This window comes from Eubalaena glacialis, chromosome 2 (assembly GCF_028564815.1).
Source record: "Eubalaena glacialis isolate mEubGla1 chromosome 2, mEubGla1.1.hap2.+ XY, whole genome shotgun sequence".
Lineage (NCBI taxonomy): Eukaryota > Metazoa > Chordata > Mammalia > Artiodactyla > Balaenidae > Eubalaena > Eubalaena glacialis.
Genome location: NC_083717.1, coordinates 155,603,319 through 155,622,552, shown reverse-complemented (window position 1 = coordinate 155,622,552; position 19,234 = coordinate 155,603,319). Strand labels below are relative to the sequence as shown.

Here is a 19,234-nt window from a genome sequence, read left to right as displayed (position 1 = left end):
TACTCATGTATTGAAAATCCCACGGCTAGCACATCCTGAACAAACAAGGACTATATGAAGATAAAAACACGACAATTTGTGGCTGTCTTTGTAGCATGCAGATCAAGAAAGAGTAGACCTACTTCTTGGAGCAGAAAGAATGATGTTATCACATGGCAAAGGGAAAACAGAGCTCCTAAATTTGACTTTCAACTTTATCTAAATAGACCACCTTTCTCACTAGAGTAAGTAGAATAAATACAAATATAGAATCGAATTCTACTGTAGATAGGAGTCCAGAATTCCAGGCTCAAATGAAAGACATCTGGGGACTCTGAAAGTCTGCTGATAAATACTTAGGAGTAAGAAAGGTCCCAGGAAATGGGAATCAGATAGGTGTTGCCACAATTTTCAAGAGGGGGAAGAGCTAGATATCAGAGAACAATGACTCAAGCACATGATATTCACCACGGACCCAACACACAAGTTGATTTGGAAACAGATGACTTGTTAATTCTTTTTTTTTTTAAAGATTTTTTTTGATGTGGACCATTTTTAAAGTCTTTATTGAATTTGTTACAATATTGCTTCTGTTTTATGTTTTGGTTTTCTGGCTGTGAGGCATTTGGGATCTTTGCTCCCCGACCAGGGGTCAAACCCTCACCCCCTGCGTTGGAAAGCAAAGTCTTAGCCACTGGACCACCAGGGAAGTCCTGACTTGTGAATTCTTAAACATGAAAGCAATGCTCACAGAGGTGGCCTCTCTCAGCATGGCCTCTCTGAGCAAAATGATACTCAGCTAACTTCAGATCACACAGGTATGTGGAGTCAGCAAGGAACCTGATGGTCCCTTATGGTATCTTTGAGAAACAAGAGGCAGATGATATAGAGGTTGGTGTATTCATGCAGATGCAATGTCTCACAGCTGTGCTCAGAGACTAGCTTGATAGATCTCATCTGGCAGGGAGATCGCTAATATTTCCAAATTCTGAATTTATGAAAAAAAAGTCAAATTAGGTAGTGATTGTTCTCTAATTTGAGAAGAAATCAAAAGTGATTTCCTTTAAAAGTTAATGTACTGTATAAGTATATGAGTACAAAACAATATGTCAGGTCTGGCAGTCAGCCTCTGTGGCCAGTTCCACATCTGGACGATGGGATGGCAAATTACCATTGATATCCATGCAGCCCGCATAATGAGAACTGCACAGGGCACAAAGCAGTCAGACGCATGAGTTGAAAAGTGTACGTTGAAATGTGCTGTGTTCAAGTATAACCTGGGAAGGAGGAATCAAAACTTAAACTGGGCTCTTCTATAAATTCTTCCTCACTCAACCTATTTTAGATACATTCCATGCTTTGTCAGAAACAGCAAATCCAATGTGTGCTGGCTGGCTTTGGGAGTTAGGGGTTGACATGTCAAATGATGTCTGAGTTCTCCTCTAACACAGTTTATGAAACATGATAGAAAACGGTGCCCATAATGCTGGCAGGCAGGTAAATGGGATGCGTGCCTCTTTGTTTTCCCCATTTCTGTAGGGCTTGACTCTGGAAAAAAGTCAGTGCCCATGTAAATTATTCATGAGCACTGTCTGGGATTCCAGTCAGCCAATAAGCCCCAGACAAAGGAATGAATAGTCTTTTTTTCCCTTAGCAAAGCGACCGATTGACTGCTTACTTCGCAGCCCTCTCTTTTCTTGGTCTGTGGGCCACAGCAAGGCTCCAGACCTTCCAACCAAAGGCAAAGGGGCAGACTCTTTTCTTGCTGTAACTCCCAAGAGCTGGGCTTCTGTTCCTCCATGGAACGCAAGTGAACACATCTGAGAATCAGGGTCAGAACACAAGCGGAAAAGCGCTTGAAAGTAACTGGCCTGTCTCCTCTCACACAAGGCACAGTCCGCTGAGAGAGAGAAGGGCATAAGGCACTACCTTCTAAAGTCCCATTTGATGATGACTTGCAAATGGTACCATCTTTGTAACTTGCTGCAAAAGAAACACCTCCCCCAGAAAAAAACAAAAACATAAAACAGCCAAACAACAACAGTTCTATTTGGAGAGATCAGAGGCATCATTCATCTTTTTAGCTCTGATAAAGGCCATCCCAGGACATGTATGATAAACAAGGCTGTCCTATGCTCCCACATTTCTCACTGTGCTCTCTGGATCAAATTCACACCCTCTGTGACCCAAATGTGCCCTTTGCTCTCTGTGAATTACAAGGACTTGGTTTTCAAAGGCTTATCCTTAAGACTCTGCTCTCAGGCCAGTACCCTGAATGGAATTAAATTATCCCGTGAAATAAATCCACAGGATAAAAATAGCATTGGAATCTATCCTAATTAAATGTGTTCCCTTCAAAGTCAACCATATCAGTTAGAGCCTGCACATGGAATTCAAGTCAAAGAGTGAATTAAATTCTCAGATTTGAACCGCAATACCAAGAACTGAAATAAAATTTCTCAAGATGTGGGCTGATACTGCTTCACCAGAAACCACATCAGGCTACAATGTCCATCCTCCATATTTCAAGACAAATGAAACAGGGAGATGGAGAGGCAGTCACATCCCACACAGGTCATCTAGTATGTGCCTCGCATCAAGGTAATACAGTGCTTATGAAAAGCCTGAGTATTCAAGAAAATGATTTAGGCCTTACTGCTTTTCCCCACTGCTAGTCTGAATGTTTGTGTCCTCCCTCCCCCACATTATGTTGAAATCCTAACCCTCAAAGGGTGATGGTATTAGTAGGTAGGGCCTTTGACGGGTGCTTAGGTCATGAGGGTGGGGCCCTGATGAATAGGGTTAGTGCCTTATAAAAGGGGTTCCAAAGAGATCCCTGGCCCCTTCCACCACGTGAGGTCACAGTGAGAAGGTACCAGCTAGGAGCCAGGAAGAGGGCCCTCACGGAACATGACCATGCTGGTTCTTTGATCTTGGACTTCTAGTCTCCAGAACTATGAGAAATAAACTTCTGTGGTCTATAAGCCACCTAATCTGTGCTATTTTGTTACAGCAGCCTGAATGGACTAAGACACCCACTCTGCCTCATTTTCACAAATCAAAGTCGCCCTATCACCAAAAGGGGAGTAAGAAACTCACTCTTCAATGGGTTTACATGACAATTTACTTTAAGGTTGTACTCTAAGCCTTCAAGTCTCTCTTGAGGAGACAGTATAGCCCAGTGGTTAAAAACATAATTTGAATTCTGCCTTCACTACCAGTTAATAGTCTGGTTATTAACTCATTTGAAGATTAGTAATTCATCTAAGTAACACAAGTAATATTATTGTTATATAACACCATTGTTGGGAGGATTAAGGGAGAAATTCAGGTCAAGTACTGGGCCTGTAACAAGTACTCCGTTTAGCTCTTGTTGCCATTGTTAATCTTTTTTAATATACAACACAAGTCCCTGTCAAGTAGGGAAGTGATTATTCTTAAAAATTAAATGTGGGGAAGGCTCTCCCTGGGCTAAACAGAGCAGAGATGGGTAGCTAAAGCAAGGAGAGGAGAACAAACGTAGAACACACAGCCCAGAGTCCGATACCACCACCAGGAAGGACCTAGAACTCCCTCCACCACCAGAGATCATGTCAGCAACCACCACCAATCATGCGCTGGGCGGAGGGCTGAGACAGGAGAAATGCCCTGCTGGAGCCGCCAGGAGAACATCATGTCCTGGTCGAGAAAGCTCAAAGCACAGGCCATCTAAAGTGACCTGGGGCCGCCTCACGACTTAGGAATGAGCGGAGATTCCTTATGACCTTCAAGGGACTACCCCACTGCTGGTTATCCAGCCTGGCTCCCCGTGCTGTACCCCCTCTTCTACTTCACAGCGGGGGCTGTGACTGAAGAGCTGTGTCTACTTGAGGTTTCGTGCTCTGCACTGCGAATTCACTAGAAAACATTTCTGCACAGTGCCTGCTCTACCTTCTTGTTTTTCCACTTCTTTCTGGCACCATCGACCAGTCCTACTGCATTCTTTACTGGTCTCACTTCTCTTTTCCTACTTTTTTCTCCCAGGGTACTTAAGAATATTCAGTTTTTAAAGCTCTCTCACACTTTAATAATGATGTTCATGCGGTCATGAGCTCACGAAAGGAACAGCCTTTAGCAAGCTAATAAACATTCAGGAAATTCTTTATTTCAACATTCATGTGCCTAATATGAGACAGAATTTTTCTCAAGGGAAGGAAACAATTGCTTCTCAAGAGGGGGAAAAAAAAGGAGTATATGTGGCAACTAAGTCATAATGTGATGTAAAGAACAGGATGACATTGTCAACAGGGGAAAAAAAGGGAAATGTAAGAATAAAAATTATCTAACACTCACTATTACATTTCCCACCTTCCCCAGCTTTGTGTCTGACTAAAGTTTAATTTGATCTCCCCTGAGCTCTGAGATCTAACAACATCAACCAGATTTCAAGCCCATTTAAAGTATGATATATTACGATCAAAAGATTGTGTGTCATGAAATGGAATCAAACAATATTTGGGAGGGGGCTTCAAGTGATAGGTGTCATCGAGCTGGAGGACACTGCTCATCAACGGGTCACCTCTTGGCTCCTGGACTGGTGAGCCGCAAGCTCATCGGACTGTGATTCCTAATCACAGCAATTTAGGGCAAGAGGTATCCACGCTCTGCAGTTTAGGCATGGATTCTGAAAATGGAACGAATCACTCTCAAGGTTAAAACGGAAAAAAGAGAGTTTTCAGCCCTTGGCAGGGTTTGGCCTTAGAAAACTCCGGCTGAACAAGTTCATGAACAGTCTCTTCTGAGACTCTCAAACCTATTTTACGAATACCACACGGGGGCAAGTTTTAGTTTGCAGGCATTGTTAATTGCTGTGTTATTCATTTATTCTAATGGACACACAAAGCTTTGTGAATTTAATTCCAAAAACATTTCAATTGTTCATCACGAGACATGGAAGGATGGGTTGAACAGGGGAATGAACCAGGGATGAATTATGAGAGGGGTTACCAGCAACCAAAACTCACCTATAGATGATGCCTTTGTCGTGTAGGAACATAAGCGCCGAAATGATTTCTGCAGCATAGAAACGAGCTCGTGCCTCATCAAAACGACGTGACTTCTGAATATGAAACATCAAGTCGCCCCCGTTCACAAACTCCATCACAAAAAACAGACGATCCTGGGTACAAACACAAAAGAGACAAAAGAGGATCCAACGTGGTGTAGCCATTAGCCTAGAATTCAGTCAGCATCACATGACCTTGGGCTCCGGCGTGGGGAGAAGAGGTTGTTAAATGGAGGTACTCAATGGAACATCCTGACAGCAGGTCAGGGCAAAGCAGGAGGGTCTGGTGGATTAAATCCTTGGGATGGTGGGGATGGTGGGGATGGGGGCTAGGTGGTGCTAGTAACACCTGGATCTCCTTTAAGTAATTCCACACAACCTTGAATTTCTGCATTAAATAAAAAGTAGAGAAGGCTTTGATTCTAGTTTTAGTTCTACACTTTAAAGACTATGTAACCTTGAATTTAACTTTTTTTGGATGTTCAACATCAGTAAGGTGATGATGATGCTATCTCTACCAGAATCATTGAGTTTTATAAACTGGAAGAGAGAAGCATAAATCAAAAAGTGCATGCCTTTTTGTCTGGAACATGTAGGGTTAATCACAGCAAGTAAGGGACATCTGATAGGTCCTCACACCTGGGCGGAGAATAATCACAGAGAAAGGAAAACATTTTTGACAAATCAGCCAGACAACAGTCTAATGACAGCCTCAGAGTTGCCTCAATCTTAGAAATTCCATTTGGCCCCTCAGAAGGTTCCTGAATCAGAAAAGGGAACTTAAAGTCAAGTGAGATGCTGTCTCCATCTGGAAGGAACTCTAACCCAGCAGGTGAAATAGGCTCTTAAAAGTCACTGTTGCAGTCAATGGACTAAGTACTGTGCAAGTGTTATGAATAAAGTGCTATGGAAAGTAACACTGCTTAATGGAAGAAGTGTACAAGTCTCGATTAAAAAGTGATTCTCCAAGATGGACAGCATAAAACGCTTTGCTTCAGGAACCTCTGAGATCAATGGACTTCCTCATTCCCTCTCATTAGCATTTATGGAGTCCCAAGTTAGCCAGTGCTGAATTAGGTGATGGGGACCCAACAGAGAGTAAAACAGGCACAAAACAGACACAGTCTCTATCCATAGAGAGTCTAGTGTGGGAGATACACATTACTTTAAAAAAGCCACAAGGTCACATGAACAGGTAAATTTACCAATTCTGGTAAATGCTGTGAAGGAAAAGTGGAGGAAGCAATGACATTGTGTCATCTGCTTGGGGGGTCAGGCGAGGTCTCTCTGAGCAAGTGATGTGGGAGCTGAGACCTTCCGAATGAGTGCAGTTAGGGCCAGTGGTCATCCTTTTGGGGGGTGGGAGGTCATTTTGTAAGGAAACTGGTATTTTACCAATTCACAAAGGATGTGTATATGCACACAGAAGCCATCCTCATTTGTGGTTTCAGGTGCTGTCAGCTCTGCTTGGCATTGCCATGCATTCACAGCTGAATGGTGGGCAGAGATTGTGTATGCTGCTGTTCACCTCCTGATCCATCACTGGTTTAATCATGGTTTAATCAGGCCCTTCCCAATCAGAAGACACTACAACTTATGACCTCCTATTCCCAATTTTAAGACAAACCTTAATTAGAAGGAAAAAAAAATCCTCTGGGTCTATGAAACGTCTCTTTCTGCTAATGAGAAGCAAGAATTTAAGAGTGAAGATGGAATGGCAAGACTCACGCACACAAAACCAAAAACCAAACATCAATAAAACAACTCTTCAGGTTGACCAATATAAGCCAACAGAATACTAAATATATCAAGCCGTCTGACTAAGCTAATGGCCTTCATTTGAGTGTGACTGACCAGGGGGAGAGGCCGAGTTGGGTGGGACGAGCTTGGATGAGCAATGGGGTTCCCTATTTTCTGTATGGGGAGGGCTCGGGTGGAAGGAGCAGGTTAGCAGTGGGCGGGGCAGAGGGTAAGCATGTGATAGAGACGGGTCTAAGAGCTGCATCCGCGTGAGAAATTGTTATGCCGACGCTGTGTTCATTTGGAGGGGCCTCAGGGGCCTGGATGAATCCCCAGGTGGTAAAGCCGCCTCAAACCATCCCTCAGCAAGAAGGTCCATGTGATACATTTTTGTCATCTGACCTGTTCACCTTTGCATGGCTGTGATTGGCAGTCACTGGCAGTCACATGAATTCCAATAGCTCGAAATACCTGGTTACTAGAACTGGGTCAGTAGGTAAGTGGCTACTCCTTAGGCTGCTGGAAATCAGCGGGGGTTAGCAAGAACGTCTAAGACAGTAGGCATCAAGATGAGGGCATTCCAAGGGAAATTGCGTCCATTCCTAGTTCCCCCCTAAAATAATTCTCATAATCTCAAGTCTGAAAAGCCAGACCCTGGGCTAAATTCCAGACCTGGGCAAGGACATACTGCCTTCCCTCCTCAGTCATGTTCCTCTGTCTCAGCCCCACTACCTGCCCTGGCGCCAGATTCTCAGATAATGCACGGGTTCCTGGGAGGCGCGCACACCTGGCATGCACAGCAAGAGGTCATAAGCTTTAGAACTGCGAAAATATGCTTTTTTTTTCACCCAGAGTCTCATTTTTAACTTCCTGTCTGGCACCACCTAGAACAGAGGGTACAGCTCCCAGCCCTCGGGCTACACACAACTCTTTAAGCATGCAGGAAGGGAAAACGAGCCAGGAGACACAAGGACACTTTAATGAAAAGTAATAGTCCATCTTACCAAAGACCTACAATAATGTCACAAGGTAGAAAAACAAAAGCATGTTTATCAGCTAGCAAAATGTGTTTGCTGTGAAGAGACCTTCTGTTTACATACAATTCTGTTCACTCTATTTTAAAATGTTTGCTGCTGAGGCAGTTCAAATTTGGTAGCAATTTCTCCACGATTTCTTTTGTAGAGGTGGAGATAAATGACAAAAATATCCAGCTTTTAGCAAAGATTCACTCATAGTGGGGGTTAGTGAGAAGCCATCCTCAGCAATAAACTTTCATTAAACATGTTCTCAGGTGGGGCTTCTAGAAAGTGTGCAATAAACAGTAGCGGCTGCTGGTGGTGGCTGTAATGGTGAAGATGTTTTCAGTTAGAAAAAAAAAAGATCATACACATGAATGTGCAGAATTATTTCAGTTATAGCCAAAGATGCAGATATGCACAGAAAAGACAAAAAAATACCTATGTATGACAAGTCAGCTTTCAGTTGTGAGATCTGGTATGTCATTTATCTCTTCTTTATACTTTTCAGTATCTCTGAAGTTTTTAAAAAAAAATTTTTTTTATTAAAAAAATTTTTTTTGGCCACACGGTGCAGCTTGTAGGATCTTAGTTCCCCGACCAGAGACTGAACCCGGGCCCTCGGCAGTGAAAGCGTGTAGTCCTAACCACTGGACCGCCAGGAAATTCCCTCTGAAGGTTTCTATGATGAGTGTGCATTATTCTTATAATTAGAAACAAAGCAAAGTCACATATGGCTTCCTCCATATTTCCCTAATTTTCATCTGAAAGATGAGAGACTGGAAAAGTACAATTCTGAGACTGTCTTAGAGCAGGTACTTAGGCAGTGGGAGGTGGGATTAGGAAAGCAGCTACAGGAAGAGGGGTCTTCACATCCCTGGCGGCCCATTATTCAGGGCCCCTAATAACCACCCTCTCCCTTAATAGCCATTCTGATGCCTGATATAACCAGGCCATCAGGCTTGTTGGAATCACATCCAAAATGAAACTCAGCAGGCTCTGGTTTGGGTCCCAGGGCTCCACTGAGAGGAGAGGGTCTGAGTTCTGGTACACAGGCTTCATAGGGTCTACTGAGTCTTTCAAAGACTTTTTTTTTTTTTAAATACCACTCTATTTATTTATTTATTTTTGGCTGCGTTGGGTCCTCCTTGCTGCGCGCAGGCCCTCCCTAGTTGCAGTGCATGGGCTCCTCATCGTGGTGGCTTCTCTTGTTGTGGAGCAGGGGCTCTGGTGTGCGGGCTCAGTAGTTGTGGCTCGCGGGCTCTAGAGCGCAGGCTCAGTAGTTGTGGCGCACGGGCCTAGCTGCTCCGCAGCATGTGGGATCTTCCTGGACCAGGGCTCGAACCCGTGACCTAACCACTGCACCACCAGGGAAGTCCCCTCAGAGACCTTTTATGCTTGCTTTAAGGGTCTCAACAAGGAGGAATACACGTTTACTGAGCACACACTATGCCAGGCCCTGGGTGGGGACCAAGTATCATAAAATGAACGAGAGCCCAGGCCTGCTCTCAGGAAGCTCTTGTAGCCGGAGCACATCAGCCCAGTGTGCTAAGCACAGTAGAGGGGCGCAGGGGGCATCATGCAGAAACAGAGCAGGGACACCGGAGCAGCCTGGAGGCTGGGGTGGGGTTGGGGTAAAGCTTCGAAGAGGAGCCGTTTCACCAGCCTTGAAGGATGAGGAAGCACGAGTCAGGCTGGAGTGGGATGGAGGGGGCAGGAATCAAGGTGAATGAACAGCTGAAGTGTCAGGTGTGAGGCAGGGTGTTGTGAGTGCAAAGGGGGATGTTCCCCAGGTGCCGAGGCTGCTTTCATGATCAAGTGCTGGTACAGAAAGCCAAGGCTAGTTAGGAAGCTTCCCTTCACCCTATCTGCAGGTCACCCACAGCTGAGAACAGGGCCTTAGTCCTATGAATACACACGGTCATTCACTATCGGCCTCTGCCATAATCACAGGCCCAGTGTCTGGGCTAAAGCAGGTGGCAGCTATGCTTTTTAAGGGCTAGGCTTGAAAAAGACTGCAGTAGTGTTGGAACCTGCCACAAATAATAAACATCAGCTACAAAAACCAATGACTCCAGCTGAATTTTACTCCTATGGCATGAATGCCATCAAGCAGGAAACCTTTCACATTGAACAAATGCCCTTTACAAAGCAGCGATGAAGCAACGAGGCAGAAGATCACCTCCTGCCTACAACTCCACTATCTGTGCTGCTTAAGACCTAGTCTCACTGATGACTTGACAAACACTAAGTCATGCTGAAGAAACCCAACTGGGAAGCAACCAGAGGAAGCATCTGCTGGGATCCATGCATTTAGGGAGGCTCTCACTGCACGGTGGATTAAGGCTGCCATGAGTCACTTCTGGGGCAGGGAAGAGTTTCCAAATCCCACCTTGGGCAGTGAGGGCAGACGGCTGTTTCTGTGTTTAAGCCTGTGTAGATAGCATTCCCGTTTTTCTAAAATCCAATTTCCTAGATGCTGAGCCTGGACACCTGCACGGCTTTCCCCGAGGCCTCTGGCTCCTCGAGGGGAAATCTTGCCCTGATCTGCACAGTAGCAAATCTAAGGTCCTGCAGACTGGCTTAACCTCAGTTCTAAAGCCAAGTGGCCCAGCCCTTTGTCTGTCCCTTGCTCCTCTCTTTTGTTCCTGATTCAACCAACCACAAATGCAAGTCATTAACATGGGGTGAGGAACACCTGGGGGAATAAAAGCAACTCAGAAATCCCTTTGTCCCACTCAGCCCAGCCCAGCCCAGCCCAGCGTGAGTTACAGGAGGCCAAGGAGCTGGTGCCTGGTTAGTAATAGAATTCCTGTCGTCACGTGCCTGGTCCCATCGACCGGCTGCAGCCTGGGCCAAGTCTGCCCCTGGCTACTGTCAGTTCAGGGATGTTGCTTCCCCAGGCCAAAGGGGATAAAAATATCTTCTGACCTGAAAGTGGCTGTCAGTATAAGCAGTGTGCATTCCCTAAAGCCCCTCCTAAGGACTGTTTTTTAGGAGGTAAAACTGATGGGCAATTGCATGAGGAGAAGTTAGAGAGAAAACACCAGTATAGATAGAAGTGCTATGGTACCTGTGGCAAGGTGACGTCACCTAAGGAGGGTGAGTGCAGAGTGGGCACGGGCCAGGGATGAGACCCCTTAGGGTCCGTGTGCCAGACACCTTCAGAGGTGTCTGCTCAGCCCATTGAGCCCTTCCTTCCTCAGAGACCTGCCCTGGCACCGTCACATGGGTAAATGCTGGGCATCCTGCACAAAGCAAGTTGGACCAAGTTGCTCCCTGCCTTCCGCTCCAGTCCCCTTCCCAGAAAATTGGAACTGAGATAGACAGGTGTTCATGTAGGCTGTGCTGTGTGCAAGAACTGAGGAAACATGAATTAGGGAGCTGAGGCTGCCGCCTCTGTGGTGTGAACACATGAGATGTCTCGGTACATCAGAGCAGTGAAAGCCGGGATGGACAGATGGAGGAGAAGAATGGGGCAAAGATAAGAAAGCGTGAATGGGCCGAGAAGGAAACTACCTGGGTCCCTCACACCCTTCCAGTTTCAGGTCCCCAGAGAGACCTGGCCATTGTGTGCCCTTGGGTTCCATGAGACACCACTGTACCTCTGATTCTTTATTTTCACTTCTCCCTTTTTGCATGACTCTAGTTAAGTGTTTTTCCATTATTTGCTACCAGGAGAATTGTAACTGAAACATTCACCAATTTTTAAGGGGCAGGAGGTTTCCTGATTTATAAATCTAGGGTAATAACACCTCTAACTACACTGATCGTGTGAGGATTAAACCAGAAGCCGAGTGCCTGGCACAGCACCAGACCCAGAAAAGGATCTCAACAAATAGACTCTATTGTTATTACTACATCACACAAAGAGGACCAAAGCTACATCTGGGAGACCTTGTGCCCAGCACTGAAGTCCCTGGTGTAGCTAAGAGGAAGCACAGTGTAGCGGTCAGGAGTCAGGAAGCCCGAGATGCCAAAGCAGCTCCAGCTGTGCTCTATGTATTTTTTCGCTCTCAAAACTCTCATCGGCAAAATGGGGATAATAAGGTGATTTAACTCACAGGTGTTCGAGGATGAAATGATTTAAGCTTAGAATTTCAAACAGTTATGTGACACATGGTACGTGCGTGATGAATGTTAGCAACCATTAGTGCCAGTATTCTCCTCCTCCTCCTCACCACCTGCGCTAGGCTGCAGCTGCTGGGGCCGTCTGCTCCTGGGGCTCTGGCCCCTGGCGTGGGGGCGACAGTGAACCAGACAGGGAGCCACTGCCTGCCGTGGATGCGGAGATGGTGCCCCACTCACGGAGCACTCGGCCTGGCGCGTACACAGGAGCGAAACGGCAGCCGCAACTGCTACAGCAGTGGCTCCCCGACCCCCAGTTCAGGACAGGAATCTCGAGGGATCAGGGAGTCAGGAGGACCCCAGGGCAGCTGCTGGGTTGCAGGAGCACTTCCTGATACTGCACAGTCATGGCCCTGACCTGATAAAGAGAACTTCTCTTTCTTGGACGTGACTATTTAACAAGGGGTCACGAAACTAGATTTGATAAGCCAAGACACATTAACCAAATAAGTTTTCTCATTTTTCTAATATTAGATAATAATTCATATTCTCTCTTTTAAGAGCTTTATAATTATCATAATTATTATTGCAAGGCAAATGTGCTCCCCTATGAACTGCAAACATTATGGTAAACGAGACTGTTTATAGTAGCTATTCTCCCCTTCTACAAAGCGATTTGTTCTTATAAACAGACTAAGATTTTTCTGTTTAAACCAAGAATCCATGGTCACTGCCATTGACACATGTAAATCTCATTTAAAGATGTATTTACAGTGAGGATGCAGGTTACCTTTTGGAAATAAGACAAAGAATAGAAACAACATTTAAATTTAATGACTAATTTAGTTATTGCTTTAAGGCAATGTTAAGCTGGGAGCCACATCAGTACTTACTTACCCAAGTTCTAAGAATTGCTTTGGAATTACTTCTAAATGAGTAACACATCAACCCTGTATCAAAAGCTGTGGAGTGCTATTGACCGGCTGTGGACAAGGAAAAGGAAATCTCCAGTAATAGACAGCATTGTGTTGTATTTCTCATAAGTGCCTCTGTTTTATAATTTTTCTCTGACAAAGTCATCTACAGGGTGAATAGGGAGTTCAAATCAACAGGAAACCAGTACTGACGTCAAAGAGGTGACAGCAGAAAAGCACCCCCGTGAGGAAATCTGATTGCACCATGCCTGAACTGGAAACAACTTGAACTTAACCACATTAAGAATGATTACAAAGTCTTCAAGAAAGAAACAAGGAGAGGGAATCGAATGGCTTTTTTTTTGGTTTGTTTGTTTTGTTTTTAATTTATCATTTTGTGCAGCCCAGAAGTTATGAGAAGTTAATTCAATCACCCAGCAACTCTTCTGTCAAGCCCACAGGCACGGTACATCCTATCTGAGCTCAGAAACTAGTCTTTGGGAAGGTGAAATATGTCTCCAATATAACAAGCCCTTAGGAGCTTGCATTTTAAACCTGGAGGGACACACAGTTCTTTCCAAAGACCAAGTGTTCTCCTGGCAAACTGGATACATTATGGTCCTCTCTTATAATGAAACTCGACAAGGCTTATTGGCATATGTACCAGATGAGGGAAACGAGGCAATCGAACCTGCAGGTCAACATCCTGTGAAACATCTGGGCCAGGATGTTTTTTTAAAGCATAAATAAGCAGCAAACATATGATCAGGGATATAGCAAAGTTGGAGCACAAGTCCTCCCTTCCTGGTGAAGCCTCCTTTGGCGTCTCTGGTCCACACACATCCTGCCCAGTATCACTGGGCTGGCTGGGTTGGCTTTGTGCACTTGGTCGTGTTTTCTCTGGAGGGCCTGAAACCTTTTAAGGCAGAGCCCAGATGCCAAATGATGTATCTCTAGTACCACCGCCCCTGGTGCCTGCACTATGGTAAGGTTTAATAAACCCTTGAGGAACTAACATAGCAGGAGACCATTTTTGTTTCCTGATAAAATTTAAACTAGATTAGAAAAGTTGGAACAAACTGCCAAGACTAGTTTTACCCGGCCAGTTTGTGGAAGTCAAATGCAAAGAAGTGAAGTGCCTCGCCCACCGTTAAAACAGTTTGTGAAAGAGTTCAAGAGAGGCAGGTCTGCTTGATGCCACTTCATTTCCCTTTATTTATAAAGCTTTGGTTTTTCTGTTTATAAAAGTAATTACATGTTCTTCGTTCAAATGTAATTACAAAGTAAATACATGGAAAATTGAGAAAATAAAATCACCTGTAATCCTGACACCCAGAGAAGTCTAAATACAAGGAGAAACAAAACTATTTATGGCTTTTAGCATCCAAAGAACTGCAGATTTTAGAGCACATAAGATATTTACAAAGCAATTTTAACTACATTTGATTTCCCCCTTATGTCCTAATTATACTTAACACTTTATAGCATGTTTAAAGAACAGAAAAAGAGAAAACAAAAAAACATACCCTTCCTTTTTCACTTACATTACATAATATTTCCTGATGTACTTAGTCATCGAAACCATGATTTTTTTAACAGTTGCATACTATTCCCCATGCCATTTCTATGAAGTCCTACAATTAGCTGGACTTCTGCTTATGTTAATGAGAATAAGAGACATGGTATTAACAGTCTAGTCACTGTTCTATGATAAAGATCATTTTTATTAGCCTGGAAAAACAGGCATCTCTGAAAGCAGATTATTACGAACTGGACATGGTATTTTAATTCTGAATGTAGATTCCCAAAGAAGATACCTTAGGTGATTATTCACTTTAAAAAAAAAAAAAAAAGGTTTGGTCACTTAAAGGTATGCAGGATAGGATTCCTTTAAATCATTATTTCACAGAGTACATTCTTTTTATAAAGATTTTGGTTTCAGCATCAAATAGGAACAAGTCTACTGAAGATATTTATGGATTTAGTTTGTATAGGGCTACAGAATAAAGAGTAAAAATTCCGTTATGCCATTTCACTTTAGATTCTTTTTCATGACAGAGGTTCCTAAACTTCGCAACTTTTTAAAGAAGATTTCATGTCTCCCTTTGATCGGTTGATCAACTAGACATTTCTTCCTCATAGGAGGAGATTCTGGGTTATAGCTTTCTGATTAAACATTTTGCCAATTAGGGAAGTACCAAATCTGGCCAAGAATATTCCATATCTGCCTCAAGATGATGCCTGGAAATCCACTGGCTGAGAGTCTGTTCCTTCCTCTGCTCTATGGTGCTGCATGCTTGCTGAAATTTCTGTCTGGAATGTGCCTTCCATGTGCTATTTTGAGTTTGAGACTTCCAGTTTAGACACAACATCATTCTTCTCTGGCCCTCTGGCTGGGGAATGAGATCCCCTACAATCTCTCCCCAGATCCTTTTTGCAACGTGGGCAAAATATGGATCTCCACTGTCCACTGAGGAAGAAAGATGCAGACCTTACTATAAAGGTAGGGAGACCCAAGTAAAAGAGACATAGCTCTAATAAGATGAGGGGCAAAGTAATCAGAAATAGATGAAAATGTTTACCCAGGGGAGAGGACACTGTGTTACCTTCGTCGAGAAGCTTTAGCTGGTGAAATGAAGTTCGATGGGCCCTTCAGACCCCAAGGATGAGAATGGTGACTAAGATGGCCACACCAGCAACCATATCCCAGATCCAGTGGATAGCTTTGAATCCCTTGGTGAACGGACTTCATCTCGGCACTTGATGGCTCCTCCTAAGAAACCACTTCCTCCTGATTCTTCTTTTTTCCCCCTACCTTTAGCCGCCCTTACTTAGACATCCCTCTTCAGCCTTCCTCTCTTCTCCTTCTATAAACACCTACTGACATATTTTAAATGATAGTTTCTACTATGCCAAGTGGATACTGATGATACTAAAATCTACTCCCCATCTGAACAGTGTTTCTGAGCGACATCTTACCACTGGATTTTCTGCAAAACAAAAACACAACAAAAAAACCCAAAACATTTATTCCGTTCCCCCAGGCTCCCAACTGGTCAGAACTCTGGCCATTCCTCTCACTCTTTTACTCTAAAAAGTCCTATCAATTCCACCTCCTATGTGTTTCCTTGACTCCATTCCTGTGACTGCTGCCTTGGAGCAGGAAGGCTCAGCAGGCCAGTGGTTCAACAGCCTTACCAGGGCTGCCCCCCCCACCCCCACCCCACGCAGTCTCCTCCCTCTGCAGACAGCCACCTGGAGCCCTCCCAAAATGCAAAGCTTAGGTTGCTCCCTGCCAGTTCCTTTCACCTCATGATTGAGTCTAAACTCTTCAGCAAAGGATGTCTTCTTTCCTCCCCATATTTCCTCTCCTGCAATCCTGCTACATCAAGTTATTTGGGGGTTCCTGGGCACATCATACAATTTTAAGCCTCTGTGTCTTTGCACTGCTATTACCTCTGCCTGGGGGGCCCATCCCCCTTCTGTCTCTGTAGGGCTCCTATTCATCCTTAAAACACAGCTCAGACAGCCCCTCCCATGGAAGGCCTTTCCAACCTCCCCAGGCACCAAGCTATGACTGTCTTCTATCACACAGTGATAAGACATATCTGTGTTTAGGAAGACCCTTGCCTGAAAGCAACAAAAGGGCAGGTCCACATTTTGTTCTTCCTTATGCCTTCAGTCTCTGGCACATAATGTCCCTGGCTCAGGAAACATTTCCTGAATTGAATTAAAAATGCAACATAGACACCATATTACCATTCAACATATTAACAGGTAATGTCTCTGGTGGCTAGGATCTACTTTTAATACGTAGAGACCACTCAGTTTTGCAGATAGCCTCTAAGGTATCTGTATCTTAAGCTGAAATGGCATTCCCATACATGGAAACAAAAGAAAGAAAACAGCAAGTCTGCTTTCCCCAAAGCGCACTTGTATTGCTACCAGCACATTTTTCTACACTGGTTGGGAAATATTTCTTAAAGCTTTATCTCTGTTTGTAAATTCCAATCATATGTACCACACACAGGATAGGAATCTGACTCACAGAGAGGCACCCCTTTAAGACCAGAGTGGTGACGATGATTCTCATAAAATGTCACTCATTCAATGCTTTGTTGGTGAAGTGGAAATAGAATCATTAAATGCCAAAACACGAGAAGCTGCACTATTTGCATTGCTTGCTTTCTAACATAACCCATTTTAACTATATGCTCACTGAGCTAATCTTTTGTTCCTTAGATGCCCCAGGCTCTGACAACTCTGCCCTATCCGAACTGCTGGTAGCGTGCTAACTCTTGTTCACGTTCAACAGACCTCTTACTTCCGCCTCCGCTTCCCAGACCAGGGCCCCAGTCCCTGCGAATGCCACAGTGCAGCCACTGACAGGACAGCTGTTAGGAGACCCCAAACAGGAGCTCTGTCTGTCTACAAACTCAGAAAAAAACAGAGATAATGCTTATGTCTTTTTTTTTTTTTTAATAAATTTATTTATTATTTATTTCTGGCTGCGTTGGGTCTTCGTTGCTGCACCTGGGCTTTCTCTAGTTGCGTCAAGCGGAGGCCACTCCTCGTTGTGGTGCGCGGGCTTCTCATTGCAGTGGCCTCCCCCGCTGCAGAGCACGGGCTCTAGGCACGAGGGCTTCAGTAGTTGTGGCACGCGGGCTCAGTAGTTGTGGCTCGCGGGCCCCAGAGCACAGGCTCAGCAGTTGTGGCGCATGGGCTTAGTTGCTCCGTGGCATGTGGGATCCTCCCGGACCAGGGCTCAAACCCGTGTCCCCTGCATTGGCAGGCGGACTCCCAACCACTGCGCCACCAGGGAAGCCCAATGCTTATGTCTTTACAAAGAAGATCTGTCACATTTTCTTTGGCCTCTGTGAAAAGGCTAGTGATCTAGCCTACTTGACTTCCCATATCTAGGCTGGACCACCAGACACTCATGTAAGGCAGTGGTTTTCAACTGGAGAGATTCTTCCCCCAGGGAGCATCTGGTCATGTCTGGAGACTTTTTTGGTTGTCGTAACTAGGGAGGTGCCACCAGCACCTGGTGAGCAGAGGCCGGGGACGTTGCTAATCCTACAACGCACAGGACAGCTCCCTCCCCTCCCGTGACAAACGGTTATCCTGCCCTCAATATTAGTAGTGGGCAAATGATATCACATTGTACAAATACGTGATTTAAATTTTTTTTATTTTTTTTAATCTTTTTTACTGGAAAGTTTGAACATTCACCAGTCATTCACTTCCTTAAACTATTGACCTGTTGGTGAAGGTCAATGTCTTGGAGGTAAAGTTCTGAGCAATGTGGAGGGAACTTCCTGCTACAGATCTGCCCTGAAGCCAAAGTAAGGAGGGACAAACCGAGTTTATGAGCAGCCTCTCAATTCTGCAGGTTTCCAGAAGAGGAACTTGAACCAGTCTCTAAGTCCAGTTCTCTACTTTGTTGGTTGTGTCTCACTTATCTTGAACCACCTTTCACCATTGGTGAGACACGCCAGTGCAGAAGGTCTGGGCTTGCCGTGGGCACAGGCTAGTTCCCACTTCACAAGCAGACTATGGGTCAGTGCTCCCTGGGGGTGAGGAGAGGAAGGACAAAGACGAAGACACTCCCACACGGCCACCGCACAGGAGCAGGAAAACATGTATGGGTGGGAGGGGAGGAGTTCTGCAGGAAGGGCTCTCCTCTTTTGTTTTGGTTGGGAATTATACATTACATCATTTTAACGTTGAAAATATCATATACAATGAGAATGGAATTGAGACTCTGGGAAGAGTTCCAAGACTCCCTTTGTGAGACCTAAGCAATACATCATTACAGACCATCCTAAAGAAACGGGTAGGAGTGAGCTCCAAATACAGCGGGCTCTTTTGCTGTGCAAATATACTAAAAGCTGGACGCCTGCACTGAAAGGAAACAGGAACTCCCTGGGTGGTCCCAAACGGAAGACGGGGCCTGCCAGAGCCCGCCAGCGGAGCGGGACGGTCTGCTGGTGAGACGGAGCCAAGGTACTCTCTGACAGTGGAAAGCTGTAAGAGGAACCTTGCACGAGTCAGACTTGACGGCACGGATAGGGGGGTGGGGGCAGGGAATGAGACCAGTCTTCCCAGCGGGATGAAGAACACTGTACCAGTTGCAACCGTGAGCATGGGAAGTAAGCCGGGCTGCTGCTCTTCCATGACGCCTCCTGCTTTGGGCCCCAAGCCCAGTGGTGCTACAGAACCCATCGCCATCCCTGCCCCCAGGAATCTCCATCAGGTCTTCAATTCACTGCACCACACAGGAATCCACACGCAAATGCAGCTTGAAGACAAGCCCTGCAGACTCTCTTCTAAGCAGATGGCTGCTCTGAGCCTGTCCTAAATAGCAATCCCAGAACTGCTACCATGACCAGCCCACCGTGCAGGGTCAGCAGCTGACTCTATGTTATGAGCAGGCTGCTCAGGCCCCCGAACTCCCCGGGAGGACGCCGGCT

At 45.1% G+C, this 19,234-nt stretch overlaps 1 protein-coding gene across 1 annotated transcript in view; it reads right to left on the bottom strand.

Moving 5' to 3' along the window:
- The window catches only part of PRKCH (protein kinase C eta), a 220,866-nt gene that overhangs the window by 58,608 nt on the left and 143,024 nt on the right, over positions 1 to 19,234 (bottom strand). The window contains exon 10 of the mRNA XM_061180882.1: positions 4,983 to 5,137. Within this exon, the coding sequence (XP_061036865.1) occupies positions 4,983 to 5,137 (155 nt within the window). The remainder of the gene's footprint in view (positions 1 to 4,982; positions 5,138 to 19,234) is intronic.